The sequence below is a fragment of the Condylura cristata genome, unplaced genomic scaffold, assembly GCF_000260355.1.
Source record: "Condylura cristata isolate star-nosed mole 26May11 unplaced genomic scaffold, ConCri1.0 scaffold00024, whole genome shotgun sequence".
Taxonomy (NCBI): domain Eukaryota; kingdom Metazoa; phylum Chordata; class Mammalia; order Eulipotyphla; family Talpidae; genus Condylura; species Condylura cristata.
The window spans coordinates 18,375,849-18,389,551 of record NW_004567125.1 but is presented as its reverse complement, the minus strand read 5'-3'; the positions used below and the strand labels follow the sequence as shown (position 1 = coordinate 18,389,551).

General features: G+C 46.4%; 1 protein-coding gene across 1 annotated transcript; it reads left to right on the top strand.

Annotated features, from left to right (window-relative positions):
* The first annotated feature begins 825 nt into the window (after positions 1-825).
* Positions 826-13,372, top strand: SERPINC1 (serpin peptidase inhibitor, clade C (antithrombin), member 1). The gene is made up of 7 exons (XM_004688496.2): positions 826-969; positions 2,788-3,154; positions 5,812-6,027; positions 6,720-6,857; positions 8,981-9,371; positions 10,546-10,610; positions 13,118-13,372. The coding sequence occupies exons 1-7, from the start codon at positions 929-931 to the stop codon at positions 13,292-13,294; spliced, it is 1,395 nt and encodes a 464-aa protein (XP_004688553.1). The 5' UTR covers positions 826-928; the 3' UTR covers positions 13,295-13,372.
* Positions 13,373-13,703: the final 331 nt, after the last annotated feature.

The following is a 13,703-nucleotide window of genomic DNA, read 5'->3' as shown; positions in this document are numbered from 1 at the left end:
ACCGGTTGCGCCACCAACCCTCCATTGACCAGGGCTGATTGGGGAACGATTCCCATTGTGTGTCCAGACTTAGGTCATGGACATATCTACCCTTAGCAGCCTATAGATACCACTTTATTTCAGAAAACTCCTTTTTTGGGCTCCTTGTTGGCCTACGGTTTAAGTCTCAGCACTGTCATGGCTAAGGCCTGAGTTTGATCCCTGCCTGGGAGCTGACTCACATGGTGCAGCAGATCTCTCCTGTCTCACCTGCTGCTCCTCTTAGCAGTATACTTCAGTAGAGCAGCTTGTTGTGCTCCCAACTCTGCTTCTGGTGAACTCTCTCACCCTCTCCACACACCTCTGGCCTATACCCCCATTCTACACAAAAATAAAATAATAACAAAAGAAAACTCTTCTCCCTGCTTTGGTTAGATATTATGGACAATAAGAAAGAAGAGTTGGTAAAGACAAGGTATTACACTGAGCAGGTAGAAGTTCAGAAGTTTCTGGATACTAACTTGGCTAGTTATATTCATTTATTTTCTAACTCCTAATTTGGGTGACTAGGGGGAAAAATTTGTGGACAAAATTCTCAGTCTGGCATTTTCTGACCATGTTGATTTGTGAGCATAGGTTCCTTTTTCTTTTCTATAAAGATGAAGAGGAGAGTGTGGGAGTTTGGGTCAGTAAGGTGGGTCTTGTTCTGCCTGGATCTGACTGAACTTTAAAACTTCTCTACTAATCAAACAACACTGGGTTCTACACTTTGCTTAACCCTGGGAGCTGGTCATCAGCCTTTGACCTCAGTCCTTCCCTCCCCACCAGCTCATTCCCTCTCCCTAGCCTCTCTGGAACCTCAATCAGGTTTAGAGAAAAGAACCAGTTTTCAGAGGGATTGCCTCAGACCACACTACCTCTGGCCCAGCCCTGTGGAAGATTAGCGACCATGTTTTCCAATGAGATGGGAGCTGTGGCTGCTGGAAAAAGGTAAGAGGGGTGAGCTTTCCCTCTGAATGCCCTCATTGGGTTTTCTAACCTCTGAAGACTCACAAGGATGACCTTGACACTTTTGAAAACACTAGGCCCTCTACCAGGTAGGTACAATCAGGAACTTGTTTGGAAGACGTCACTCTGACCCCCTCCCCCTCTCAGGGTATGGCCTTTCTCTAAGCCACACATTGCGTTCCAAGCCCTAGAAACCAAGGGGATGTCTTCTATTGTGTGAAGAGGCTGCTCCAACACAGGAGACACTCTGACAAAAATTCTCAGTGTGTCATACAACTGAAAAAAATGCCAGTTGAATCTGTGAGGGCCTCCTAACTCCCTTTTCACTCTACCCTCCACTAGATCTCCCTCTCTGAGGGGGACACATCTCAGTGTCCTTTTACTAAAGATTACAGCCCTGTTGGTTATCCCTCAACAGCCCACACGTTCCCTCCTTGCTCTGGGTTATTGTGGGAGGTTAGAAGAGAGGCTGTGTCGGGACCACGTTGACTTTTTTCTTTGTACGTAACAGAGCTCTCAGAGCTCCTCCACAAGCACTTGCATTTCCAAATGTAACTGAGGGTCAAAATGGAAAAGAAGGTGGGGAGATGAACAAAAAGGCTCCAGCCCTCTGTGCGCTCACCCTGCCTCCCACCCTTACCTCCCTCAGTGCTGCCACTTCTCTCCACTCTGGGCCTCTGTTCTTAAAGGGGCTGCAGAGTTGCCTCCCATCTCAAGAGCAGCCAAGTAGCCTCAGCAGCCTCGCAGCTTCCTGTCAGTCCCACACTGGCCTGGCAGGCCACCTCAGCGAGTCCAGTCTACATTGTGTGCCTATCTTTTTTCCGGCCGGGCCAGGTTAGTTCCCACAGACAGACCCCCTTTTTCTGATCAGCATGGAAGTTTTGACCTGCTCCATTTCTGGTAGATCCCCTTTTCTAGACACAAGGACCCACCCTGTCTTATCTACAAAAATGTTAATTTTCTTAATTGCGTGTCCTAATTCTCCTAATTTACTAATCTCAGGGTGTCATTTTTTAAAGTGAGATTAATTTTATTTACATTTAATAAACCCATGTTGGGAGCTATTAAAATTTCCAGGCAAAGAAAATGAGGTCATGAGAAAGCAGGGAAACAGAATTAATGAGACTAAATGAGTCAATGAGAGAGGTGAGAGAGAGGAATCTAGAGTGACTTCCAGGCTTCTAGATTGCATGCCAGCGTGCGTGAGGGTCTGCTTTGCTGAGTTAGAGGAAGACAAGTTGGAACTGTCCAGTAAACAATTATATGGCGCGCAATGGTTTAGGGAGTTAGATTTTGGGTGTCCTCATCACACAGTATTTACTGCCTTTGCTCCATCCATCTTCTTTCACTTCTTGTATTGGTAAAATCCCTCTGCTACATCAAACTCCTTTCAATCCTTTGCCAGATTATATTCCATCCATTTCAGAAGCTTCCCTAGGCAGCTTCTAAAGACACTCCCCCCCACCCCATTACCCTAATGTTATATTGGGCACTGAAGTTCCTGCCTACTTTTCACATGTTCATGTCCCAACAAACCAACTGGAGGCTTCACATTCTTTACTTCTCCAAGTCTGGAGCCTTGAAATACAATTCTTCTAATAACCATCACTGTGATAATAATTGATTCTAAGCTCCACGCGGCTATGTCCCAGCAAGTAGAACCATTCATTTGCAAATACTTTTTCAAATGTTACAGTGCTCCCACCCCCCACCCAATCACATCAGGGAGAAGTCTGGGGTGGGCAGAGTGGGCCATGGATCTCCTAGTCTAGCTTAACCCAGCTTTCTGTTCCCCTGCAGGAGGGTGTGCCTTCTCTCCTTGTTGCTCATCAGTCTCTGGGGCCCTGTGACTTGTCACTGGAACCCCGTGGAGGACATCTGCACAGCCAAGCCTCGGGACATTCCCGTGAATCCCATGTGCATTTACCGGGCCCCAGAGAAGAAGGCAACTGAGGGTGAGGCCCCAGAGAAGATCCCTGAGGCCACCAACCGGCGAGTCTGGGAACTGTCTAAAGCCAATACCCGCTTTGCCACCACCTTCTATCAGCACCTGGCAGACTCCAAGAATGACAATGACAACATTTTCCTGTCACCCCTGAGTATCTCCACGGCTTTTGCTATGACCAAGCTGGGTGCCTGTGACAACACCCTCAAGCAGCTGATGGAGGTAGATTCCAAAGCCTTTCTGCCAAATTGCCTTGCTGGGGCTATTTTTCAGATTTCTAGAAGCCTCAAAACTCAAACTCTACAGTTAAGGGAGAGTTTAACTGTAAGGGAGAGCTTAACTTAGTATGGATTGTGATTTCCTGTGAGTCATAGCTTCACGGGTTATAATTTCCCTTAAAAACTAATTTAAAAAAATTAGACAAGGAATTACTGTCTAGATGAGCCTGCTTATTAAATCTGAGTTTCTTCTTTTTGGGCTACCTTAAAATGAGATCTCTTTGTTTCTTCCAAATGATTAGTCATTCTTTTATTTATATGCTTAGTCACTGGTTTGACCATTTATATGGTTAATTATTCAACACAACCTTTGAGCCAGCCAATGACGGGGATTCCCAGTGCCCTCTTTGGGAAGAGCAGCTTACTATCTTGTCAGCTCAGGCATATGGGCTTTTGTGGATGAGGAGTCCATGACTGGATATTGAGATGTGGGCTTCAAGGAATCCAGGAGAAGCCTCAAAGATGTAAAAGCACTTTCTGACTCTGGGCTGAATAGGCCATTTTTTGCCCTTGATTTAGTATCTCCCTTTTGTGTGTGTGTGGAAAGAAAGGGTATCCATGTATAAAGCAGTGGCCTGTGTTAAAACCCAAGTCAGGGTGGGTCACTAATCTGCCCTTGGTGTGAGTGCTGACTTGCTTTCCTCGGGTTGAATCACACATTGGAGACTGTTGCATCAGTAACAGTGATAGAGAAACTGGAGTTGGGTTTTTTTTTTTTTTTTTCAGATTCCAAACATTCTCTTTATTACGTGTTTGATCCAGAGGAGAAACTAAGTGCAGGAGGGGGGCCTGGGTGGGGAGAGGCCACCTAGCCTGGGAGGCCCCCGGGTTGCCACCCCCTCTGGGAGTCAAGCCTTGCCCTCCTGGCCCCTCGAGCACCCGGGCTGTTCCAAAGGGCAGGGGCAGGGAAGGAGAGAGGGAGCCCTTGGTCAGAGCCGGAGCCCACAGTCACAGGAGGGCTGAGGTTGGCGAGGCCCCTTTCTGGGACCCAAGGGCTCGACTTGCAGGAGCCTGGCCTGGGAGGAGAGTGATGAGTAGGGGTGGAGTCATCATAAATCCAAAAAAAAAAAAACAAAAAAACCCATAATAATAAAATAATAAAATAAAAAATAAAACCCACCACAAAAAATGTACAACTCAGGTGAGGTTAGAGGCAGCCTCTGCAGGACCCCCTCTCCCAATTTCTCAAGAACAGAAACAGCAGAGAAATAAATTAAGGGATGCAGTGGCCGCCACCAGCCAAGCGGCCAGAACTGGGCACTCCCACACTGGCTGCAGTGTAGCAAGCTGGGGGTCACATGGCCCCTGGCTCCCATCCTGTGGAGGGCAGACTGCCCCATGCAGCCTCCTGCCAGGTGGCCGTGGAGACCTGGGCAGTGTCTCCTGAGAGGAGAGGCCAGGCCAGAGGTGAGTGGGGAGGGAAGTCACTGCTCAGGAACTAGCTGGTGCCCAGATTAATGCCAAGACGGGGAGTGGTGGGGAAGGTGCGGCAGCGAGGGCTGTGCTTTCAGACAAAGGCTCTCCCAGAACGGAGAGGCCCAGCAGTTCCGGAGGAGACAAGAGACAGCAGCCCTGGCAGCCCCCTGGGGGCCGAGGAGCCCATCTGCCCAGCGACCCTCCCGGCCCCTGTTGAGCAAGCAGAATCCTAGAGTTGTTGTTTTTTTTTTTTATAGAATAATCATACAGCAATGATTTACACAGGGCAGGAGGACAAGGAGAAAAAGATGGGTGAAACTAAAGAGTGTTTTTTGTCATTTAGGGCTTGGGGGTAGGGGACAGAACCTGAGTCTGCTGACCAGATAACTGTTATCTGCATGATGTCCAAGTATTGTCTTCGGAAAAGAAACCCTAGCCCCCAGTCATGGTTCTAACCTCATCAAGGTGTTCCACTGATCAGCTCCTGGGGTTCCATATCCTCAGCCTGGACATTCCTGGTCCTACCTCTTGATGCATACCCTGCCCAGGGTGCTCAAGCTTTATACTCTTGATTGACTTGATAGGCAAGGTTTGGCTCCTGTGACTGATTGTTTTCTGAACGGCAGTTCTAACCTCTATATATAGGAATGCAGGGATGCAGATAAGGAGGAATGGTGGCTGAACTTGCTGCTTAAGTCTAGCAGACCCACAGGAGACAAAGGTAATTGATAGGGAGTCACCAGGGTTGTCAAAGTAACCCTTACCACATGCATAGTGTTTATTTCAAATGCAGACACTGAAGTCTGTGGATCTAAGTAGTGGCCAGATTGCCACCCAGCTTCATCTTTATTTATCCTTTGGGACAGTTTAACTCAGACCTTCACCTCACAAAAGAAACTGCAGCTTTAGGGGCCCTCCCTGGTGGTACAGCGGGCTAAAGCGCAGCACTGTGAAGGTAATATCACAGGATCTTTGTGTTTCTTTTGGCTTTTTTCCTTCCTACCCTTTATTCCTTTCATTCACTGGTTCATTAAGAAAACATGAGCTGAGCATGTCCACGGTGCCAGGCCCTGTGCTTGGAGATCACATGAGGCAACTCTAGGTTGGGGCCTGCCTTACACAGTGCTCACTACCCACATCAGCTAGGCAGCCACGAACACCGCAATTTTCTTTTTGTTTCTACAGGTTTTCAAGTTTGATACCATCTCTGAGAAAACATCTGACCAGATCCATTTTTTCTTTGCCAAGTTAAACTGTCGACTCTATCGAAAAGCTAACAAGTCCTCTCAGTTGGTATCAGCCAACCGCCTCTTTGGAGACAAATCACTTACCTTCAACGAGACCTACCAGGATATCAGTGAGGTTGTCTATGGGGCCAAGCTCCAACCCCTGGACTTCAAGGTGAGCAGCAGTTGTCATTCCTCTCCACCCAGAGATTGAGGAGATTGAGAAGCATGATCCAAGTGAACATGGGTTGGGCCCTTCCTAGTGGCACAAGGGGTAAAAGCACAACACTATTGACCTCTCCACAGCCACTGCAGAGTGAGTTCCATCCCTGGCCAGGGTGATGACCCACATGGCAAAGCAGACCACTCTTGACGCGTCTGCTGCTCCCCTCAGCACTGTATTTCAGTACATCTGCCTGTTCTGCTCCCCACTCTGTCTCTTCTGAATCTTCTCACCTCCTGCACCTCTGGCCTGTACTCCAATTTTGTACGTATGAAATAATAAATCTTTAAAAAACAAATTAACACGGTTGAAGCAGGTAGAGGGGTGAGTGTAAGTCAGAATCTCTGGAATACTCCTTCTTGCTTGAAACCTGAGGAATCAGTGGTATTTGTGGTTTAGATTATAGTGGCTTCGATGAAAAAATTATCTAGCAATAAATTCTTCATTTTATCGATCAAGTTCAACTATATACCAAAAGGTATTCTATAGATGCCAGTCCCACAGATGTTATTTCACTTAATTTTTTAATGATTTATTTATTTATTTATACATATAAGAACTTGGGTACAGGCCAGAGGTGTGGGGTTAAGGAGGGGTGAGAGGATTCACCACAGATGGATAAGTTTGTTTCCTATTTTCTTCAGGAAAATGCAGAGCAGTCCAGAGAGATCATCAACAAATGGATTTCCAATAAAACCGAGGGACGCATCACTGACGTCATCCCCCCAGATGCCATCAATGAGTTCACTGTCCTGGTGCTGGTTAACACCATTTACTTCAAGGTACCCAAAAGGGCCCTGGAGTGACCTCAGGCCCTCCCCTGGCCTTCCATTCGTCTTTTACATCACCCGGCCTTTGTAGGTAGATCCTTTATGAGAAATGCTCCATGCATGGTCCATGCAGAAATAACAATGTGCTAAAGGGTCCATTAGGACCTCATTTGCTGGAATGAGATCAAGGAGGTTGTGCTTGGGGTGTCTCTGGACCCCTGGCAGTACATCGACACTCATCTAGCCTGCCCAGCACAAGGGGTAAGTGTTCATATCTATGTGGCAATTTCTGCTGTCTAGTAGACTCCATGTGTAAATCTGAAACAAAATGACAAACTCACATCCACAGTGACAAGATTTTCTTCATCATCGGGAGCAGCTTTTATGTTGACTCAGAGTTCCTTTGCCTGAGGTTTCTGAGCCTCCACATTTCAGGTTCACCTAAAACTTGTCAGAGGCCCTGTGATTTGGTCATGCAGGCGGCTTTGTCATTTTCAGACAAGATTTCTAAAGACTGTTCAAATTGACTGTGTCTGAGAAGGAGGATGAGGATGTGGGCCTGGGGTCAACAGGTCATGGATACCTGGGGTGATGCTCTCCCGCCCCTCCTGGGGCCTGGGATTCAGTCGTTTGCCTCTGCTGCGGACCCTCTACTGGGGTTTTCCTCCCCCAAGAATGGAGTAGGTTGCATTTCCACAAAGTATACTCCCCTTGATGGTTTATGTAATACTTTGCTGTTTATTCATCTGCATGATTCTATTGCCTCAGGAATGAGACCTTGGGTCACTCACATAGATGACTTATTTTAAATCCTGACTCTTCCATGCTGGACTGTGTGAACTCAGATAAGTGAGCTGAGGACTTCTTGTGCCTCTTTTTCTACATGTGTGAAATGGTTATATGGCTACATCTATCTCAGAGTTATAGAGAGGGCTGAATAAGTTAATATATGTGAGATGCTTACAGCAATACCTGGTGCACATTAAGCAGCCTGCAAATATTAGCAAACATCAGCTTCTGATTTTACAGGTGAGGAACCATTGTTCAAGGGTTAAAAGACTTGTCCCCAAATCAAAAAGCTAAAGGATAAGGAATAATAATTACATTGTAGACCCTTCCGAGGGGTTTCTTATATCCCAGGGTCCTGCCCTCTTTGAATGAGAATCATCCTTCCCTAACTTCCAGATGACCTGGTGGAGGTAGAAAGGATGGGGTGGGAGTCTGGCCTTTTTTCATCAGAGCCCAGCATTTTTTTTTTTTAAAGATTTATTTATTTGTACATACAGAACTGGGGTACAGGCCAGAAGCTCAGGGGCAGCGAGAGGCAGAACAGGCAGATGGACGAAGTGCACTGCTGAGGGGAGCAATGGGCGGGCCAGGAGAGGTCTGCCACGCCATGTGGTCACCTCCGGGGCAGGCGGGAATCGAACTCATGCGGAAGCAGCTTTAGATTCTCAGTGCTGTGCTTTAACCCGCTGCGCCACCAGGGAGGGCCCTGAGAGCCCAGCATTTTTTTTTTTTTAAAGATTTATTTATTTATGCATACAGAGTTGGGGTACAGGCCAGAGATGCAGAGGGTGAGAGGATTCACCAGAGACAGAGCGGGGAGCAGAACAGGCAGATCGACGAAGTACACTGCTGAGGGGAGCAGTGGGCGGGTCAGGAGAGGTCTGCCACGCCATGTGGATCTCCTCCAGGGCAGGCGGGAATCGAACTCATGAGGAACTGGTTTCAGCTTCTTTGTGCAGTGCTTTAACCCGCTGCGCCACCAGGGAGGGCCCGAGCCCAGCATTTTTAAGGATGGCCTTTGAGGAAAAAAACTGCTGAGAAGCAGAAAGCAAGAGGCAATTAGATTTAAACATAAAAAGGGACTTGCTAAAAGGCCAGTAGGTTTGTTCGTAGTTTTAGTTTTTTCATTATAAAAGAAGACAATCACTGCTAAAATTCTGGGAAATACAATGGTTCACAAGAGAAAAAAAAATTTTTCAGGCATATCTCTCCAGCATTCCCCCCTCACCCCAACTAATTATACTTAAATGTTAACATAATAAAGCAAATTGAGTTTTTCCCATGTCAGTGTTGCCTGTGGAGGTTCTGGGTCTCACGTGGTCTTCTACCACCTGGTGTTCTTCCAGGGCCTGTGGAAGTCCAAGTTCAGCCCAGAGAACACAAGGACAGAACTGTTCTACAAGACTGACGGGGAGTCATGTTCAGCATCCATGATGTACCAGGAAGGCAAATTCCGCTATAGGCGTGTGGCGGAAGGCACTCAGGTGCTGGAGCTGCCCTTCAAGGGTGATGATATCACTATGGTGCTCATCCTGCCCAGGCCTGAGAATAGCCTGGTCAAGGTGGAGCAGTACCTCACACCTGAGGTGCTGCAGGAGTGGCTAGATGAGCTGGCAGAGACCCTGCTGGTGGCCCACGTGCCACGCTTCCGCATCGAGGACAGTTTCAGCGTGAAGGAGCAGCTGCAGGACATGGGCCTCGTGGACCTGTTCAGTCCTGACAGTTCCAGGCTCCCAGGTGAGTGAGAAGGACTTCCCTATTCTCTGCCCCTGGAAGTGATCCGATGCCGGTGGAGTTTTGCAGTCAGAGTAGAGAAGAATGAATAAGTACCCCCAGGTTTTAACCCCAGCTCTACAGCTCATTGAGAGAAACCCCTTTGCCTCTGGGGGGCTCAGTTTCTTCTGTGAAATGGGGAGTTTGCTCTAGCACCTCCATGGGCCCACTTAGCAGCCTGTAACTGCTAGAGGGGACTAGATGGAGAACTTGAAAGGCTTCAGCATTTAAGGACAAAAAAACACATGATTAACAACTGAGGACATCTGGTTTCCTTGTTTACACTAGTCCTTTGCCTGGTGTTCCCTAGTGCATTTTTTTCTTTTCTTTTTTTTTTTTTAAAGATTTATTTATTTATGCATACAGAGCTGGGGTAAGGCCAGAGGTGCAGGAGTGGTGAGGGGATTCACCAGAGACAGAGTAGGGAGCAGAAAAGGCAGATTGACTAAGTACATTGCTGAGGGGAGCAGCAGGCAGGTCAGGAGAGGTCTGCCACGCCATGTGGATCACCTCAGGGGCGGGATTTAAACTAGGTAGGAAAACCACCCCTTTTCTTAAAAATTGGTGCCAGGATGTAAAGATCTGCCAGATAGATTGAGTTTTTCTTTAAGAAAACCTCTCTTGGAGCTTCCCTAGTGGTACAGGGGTCAGAGTCTCAGTGCTACCAAGCTAACTTACTACTGCATGAGTTTGATCCCTGGCCAGGGAGCTGACCCACATAGGGCACAGCAGCCCTCCTGTCTCAACAGCTGATCCCCTCAACAGTGTATTTCATTCAGCCCACCTGTCCTCTCCAGTCTGTCTCTGGTGACTTATTTTACCACCACACCTCTGGCCTGTACCCCAGTTCTTGTATAAATAAATAATAAATCTTAAAAAAAAAGTGCTCTCTATTTTCTACATCACCCAAGAGCTACAGTATGAGATTAAATTCACAGGAGCCAGGTCAAACAAACCCAAAATAATTTTATTATTTTTAGCAAGTACTTATTTGGGGGCATCATTAGGTGAGGGTCCAGGATTTCTTCCTACTTTTCAAAAAAGCTCAAAGGACCTCTTAGTTCAAATCAAATTCCTTTCTGTGGTCTGAGGCAAGGTTTCTCCCATTTCACAGAGCTGTCTTTGGCTTTCTTCCCAGGTATTGTTGCGGGAGGCAGGAGTGACCTTTATGTCTCGGATGCATTCCATAAGGCATTTCTTGAGGTGAGTCTATTTCCTTTTGTTCTCCCTTCTGCTGCTTTTCTATTGCCATGCTACTTTATTACTTAGTGCACCCGTCTCTCATTTAACACTGGAGTTCTTGCTCTGTTTGCCCTTATGCTATAGATAGCAGGTGTTTGAACAGTGAAACCCAAGTTTCTTTCCAGTGTCTCTCAAACCCCAACTCTGTAGCCCCTTCCTCCATGAGGCTTGCTAAGTTATTACAACCCTCCCCTGGAATCCTCATGGCCTAATTATTCCACCCTCCTTTGCACTGTCTCTGCTGAAGGAGTTCAAAAGTACATAAACATTAAGGAGGATGGCACAGGAAAGAGAGTCAGTGAAGGCCACTGAGAAGGAACTCAGAGGAGAGCCAGGTGAATATGGGCTCATGGAAACCCAGGGATCAGTTTTAAGGAAAAGGAGGACATCCAGCAAGGACAGTGAAACGGGACACAGGTTACCTTTCCCCAAGGACTGGAGGAATAGTGGGGGCACATGCATCAAATGAAGAGCAAATGGAAAGTTAAAAAGTGGAGCTGGTGTGGACCATGTGCTAAAATGTGTTTCAGAGAATTAGAGGTCTGTATTACACTGTGGAAAATAAAAAACTAGGTGGGCAAATAAAGGTATTTATTTGCTTCTTCCCAGGAAATTAAAAACGTACATTAGTGTAGCTGACATCTGAGAAATTCCATAATGAAGAAAAAAGGTCCAAGATTGTTTGCCTAGTCTTTTCCCAACCAAAGTGCCCATGGAACTCTTTACTAAAGTAACTACATGTAGGCCTTCTGGTTCTCGAAAGATTCTGACCTATGGACCAATGGTATTCATTATCCAGGGAGCTTGACAATCTTGGAGATTCCGGGATAGGGCTTGTTTACAGTGTTCCTCAAAGGATTTCAGCACAACCAGGTTTGAGAAGCACTTGTGTAGACTAATCTTTGGGGGAACGAGGCTGTGAGGGAAATGAGAAAGGCTACTTAGAGAGGTGGCAGGAGTGAGGAATCACAAAGAAGGCAGGGTCAGAGAATGGTTTCAGAGCACAATGCTAGTAAATATAGTTGCAGTGTCAAGGCTCCTTGGGAAGTATTTAGTTAGGAGAAAAAAATAGAAGATAAGATTATGGTCTGAAAGGATAAGGTCATATAATTTCAAAGGTACAGAAGTCCTGAAACTGTTCATGTATAGCCATGGGGCTAGTTTACTTACACGTGAAGGCAATGCTCATTGCTTTTGATCAAAAAGGGGAGTCAGGGTGTTGAATGAGTCTCCGACAAGGTATTCTAATTGCCTATATCAAATCACAGCAGGAACTGAGGTAGAAAGCAAGCTGGAGCCAGAAACCAAAATTCTCACTGTGGGGAGAGACTCTGTAGCACATGAGATGTCTTACAGCACAACAGCAAGAATAGAGGATTTTATCTTAAATGTATTGAGGTCAGAACAAGAATTGTACCTGACTGCTGGATTGATGGTTTTGAAAGTAAGAGTGATACGACTGGCATCCTTTTCCACATGGATTATGGAAGAAAGAGCACTTAGGAAGACAGCAAGGGAAGCTGGGTCCTCAGGGTTTAACTGTGATTGAAAATCCTCTTCTAAAGACTCCAAATAGAAGTGGTCAATTCAGACCTCCTTGGGGGCTTTGGAGTTACTATTAGGAAAAAGCAGAGGCCTGGATTTATTTTTTATGTACCTGAGTCCACTAAACAATGAAGCAAGTGTCCAATACATAGGGCCCCCCGAAACAATCAGGAAGTCATTAAGAATTCTAGTCTTGCAAAAGCTTCAGTCATAAATTTAGTCCCTGAGTGGTCATAAAATTGATAGTGTTGGGGTCAAGGGGGATGGAGGGAAGGAAGAAGGAAGAGCAACTAGGAAGATAGCTGGAGAGAGGATCATCAAGCAGCTCTACAAAGCTAGGGATCTTAGTGTTTTCATTAAGAGGCATGGGAAGAGTTTAGTGATAGTGCCCCAAAAAAGTTTTCTGATGTCTTCCTTTAGACCATTGCCAATTGTATTTACCAACAAATTCAAATACCACTAAGTCTATCATTCCAAGAAATGCTCACCTTATCTGGCTAGAGGACTATCCTCTATTCACAGCTCTAGGTCCCGAGTGGCTGCTTTGGGGGAGTTCTAGCTGATGCTCTAAGAGTGAAACTACTCAACAATAGGGTTCCGATCTTGAGTCAGAATTTCTTAACATCAGGAAAGAAAACAATTCGCTTGTAAAAGCCATGTACAATGGTGCCAGCCAGAGATGAGACAAAGCAACCTTGTGACCATTCACACCACTGGTTCGGGGGTTGTCTGACTGGAATCCTGGCATTTATTATGGAGCGTACTCACTGAAATGAGTACAGGGTTCTGGAGGATGCCTAATCTGACCCACCCATATTTTCTACTGGAAAACAGGATCATTTTAAATAATTAGTGTGTCTGTGGATGACTTACCTGCTTATAATGAATTGCAGAGTAGCCAATGCTTCCTATTTAACCTGCAGGTAAACGAAGAAGGCAGTGAAGCAGCTGCAAGTACGGCCATCACGATTGCTGGCCGCTCGCTGAACTCCAACAAAGTGACCTTCAAAGCCAACAGGCCCTTCCTGGTTCTGATAAGGGAAGTTGCTCTGAACACTATTGTCTTTATGGGCAGAGTGGCTAACCCTTGTGTAAACTAAAGGCTTTCTATTCTATGCACCTCTTCCTGTTTTGGTTTGTGAATAGAAATAAAAACAAACACAAATATTCCCACCTCACAATGGACTTTGCCACCTGAAATGAAAGGGAAGGTGAAAGAGAGGTGCTGTTGAGCTTCTGGTAAAATGATGCTTTTGATTCTTCTCTGCTAGTGAACACATCTAAGTCAGAAAGTGAGAGACAGGTGCGCCTCCCTGGTGGAGTCTCAGCACTATCAAGTGATGGCCAGGCCTCTGCAGCCTGGGTCGGTCCCTAGTCAGAGAAGTGGCCCACGTTGCTCAGCAGATCTCTCCTGTCTCACCTAACCCTCCCCTCTAGCAGTGTATTTAGGTCTATCTGCCTGTTCTGCTCCCCACTCTGTCTCTGGTGAATCTCCTCACATACTGTTCC